Raw genomic sequence first — 2,005 nt, 5'->3', positions numbered from 1 at the left:
CGTCCACTTGTCCCTGCTTGCTAAGCGTAAAAAAACTACCCGCCTGGCGTCCGGAACTGCATGTTACAGTTGTCGGGCGATAGGAATTCCACACCCCTTAATATAGGAGGGGGAAAGGAGGGTGATGATGTGTGTCGGAGGGGTGGCAGTGGCACGAGCGGGGTACTTATCTGTCCTTCTAACCCTTCCTTGTCTCTCCCTATGCAGTGTGGACAACAGCGAATACATGAGAAATGGCGACTTCCTCCCGACCCGCCTTCAGGCCCAGCAGGACGCCGTCAACATCGTCTGTCACTCGAAGACCCGCAGCAACCCCGAGAACAACGTGGGCCTCATCACCCTGGCCAAGTAAGGTGACACCCCGCCCCCAACACAGCAGAAGATTTCTATTCTAGAGATGAGACTCCTGTCATGGTCATCCCCGGAATCAGAATATCATCGTATCTGCTGTCTGAGGAGTCACAGAACTCTGCAGAGAGGGGGCTGCCATTGCTGGGCTCTCCATCTGGAAATGCCAGTCCCCTGGCTCTCATGCTAGTCAAACAACTTCAGGATTTCCTGCGAGTCTCTGACCCAGAACAAGTATACAGATCAGGTCCTGACTTTGCTGTGTGTTGGTTCTGGGTCAGTGTGTCAGGGCGTTGAAGCCGGAGACAGCCAGGCAGTTACACTTTTTTTAGATGGACAGCCCCCTTCCCTCCCTTCAGCTCTACCTCAAAAGATGCAACCATATAGAACAGGTATCATTTTGCCCCACCTGCCCCCCTAACCCTCCCCACCCCATAGATGAGCCGGTCACCTCCTTGGATCTCAGCCTGCTTTTTTTGAGCTGGTGAGCCGCATCCTGCTGCCAATGTGCAGTAGTTTCTCCATAGGACCTAATGCAAAAGGACATACAGGTCATACAGCTACAGAACCACAGCCTTTGGATAGCTGAGTTGAAAAGAAGGGGGGCATCTGTGGACATGGGGCAGCTGGGGCAAATGTATGCAATGGTAGAGTTGTCCTTTAACTGGTAATAGTGCCCTGTAATCTTTGGTGCAAAGAGACATCGGTGACTCTGTGTGAAGGAGCTTCAGAGAAGATGGAAATCCTTCTGTAGATCCATAGATAGGCACAGTACAGGAAGATGGAAATCCTTCTGTAGATCCATAGATAGGCGCTGTAAAGGAAGATGGAAATCCTTCTGCAGATCCATAGATAGGCGCTGTAAAGGAAGATGGAAATCCTTCTGCAGATCCATAGATAGGCGCTGTAAAGGAAGATGGAAATCCTTCTGCAGATCCATAGACAGGCGCTGTAAAGGAAGATGGAAATCCTTCTGTAGATCCATAGATAGGCGCTGTAAAGGAAGATGGAAATCCTTCTGCAGATCCATAGATAGGCGCTGCACTGGAGGAGTAAATACAAATCAAGTGTGATGTCATAACACTCCCTGTCTGTACGGAGGCTCAGGCTGAGCTGTTGCAGTTCTGTCATGCCTCTCCCTGCAGCAGTAGATCACAGCTATGGTAATCTGCTGCTGCATGGGGAGTTGTAATCAGTGGACCAGAGCCAGACCCCCCCCTCCCATAGCATTTCAGAGAGTCCCAGCCCAACTTTCTCAAGGTGGACTGTGACTCTCTATATGGTTGCCCCATAGCTGGAGGTCCAGGGATTGCCTACCCCCCACTAGAGCATTCACTGCTATTGTAGTAGTATTGAGTGTGGGATATTAGTGGATTGCAGCATGAAGTCCGATACAGCCGGCCTGTCAGTGTGAATGTGTTGTAGGGAGATCACGGGTCCGATGGGGGATCTGTAGATTGGATCTGATGTCTGTGTCCTTCTCTTCCAGTAACTGTGAGGTTCTGACCACACTCACCCCAGACACGGGCCGCATCCTCTCCAAACTGCACTCTGTACAGCCCATTGGGAAGATCAGCTTCTGTACTGGCATCCGGATAGCGCATGTAAGTCCTGACTGATCTGGGGCCCGGGTGGGAATGGGGGGGTTGGGGATCTG

General features: G+C 51.4%; 1 protein-coding gene across 1 annotated transcript in view; it reads left to right on the top strand.

Moving 5' to 3' along the window:
• Positions 1–2,005, top strand: part of PSMD4 (proteasome 26S subunit, non-ATPase 4) — a 7,061-nt gene that overhangs the window by 1,398 nt on the left and 3,658 nt on the right. Inside the window, exons 2-3 of the mRNA XM_018566393.1 lie at positions 208–348; positions 1,838–1,952. Of these exons, the coding sequence (XP_018421895.1) occupies positions 208–348; positions 1,838–1,952 (256 nt within the window). The remainder of the gene's footprint in view (positions 1–207; positions 349–1,837; positions 1,953–2,005) is intronic.

Source organism: Nanorana parkeri, unplaced genomic scaffold (assembly GCF_000935625.1).
Source record: "Nanorana parkeri isolate BGI_ZX_2015 unplaced genomic scaffold, ASM93562v1 scaffold947, whole genome shotgun sequence".
Lineage (NCBI taxonomy): Eukaryota > Metazoa > Chordata > Amphibia > Anura > Dicroglossidae > Nanorana > Nanorana parkeri.
Note: the sequence above shows the minus strand (reverse complement) of the source record. Positions and strands in the feature narration are given on the sequence as shown.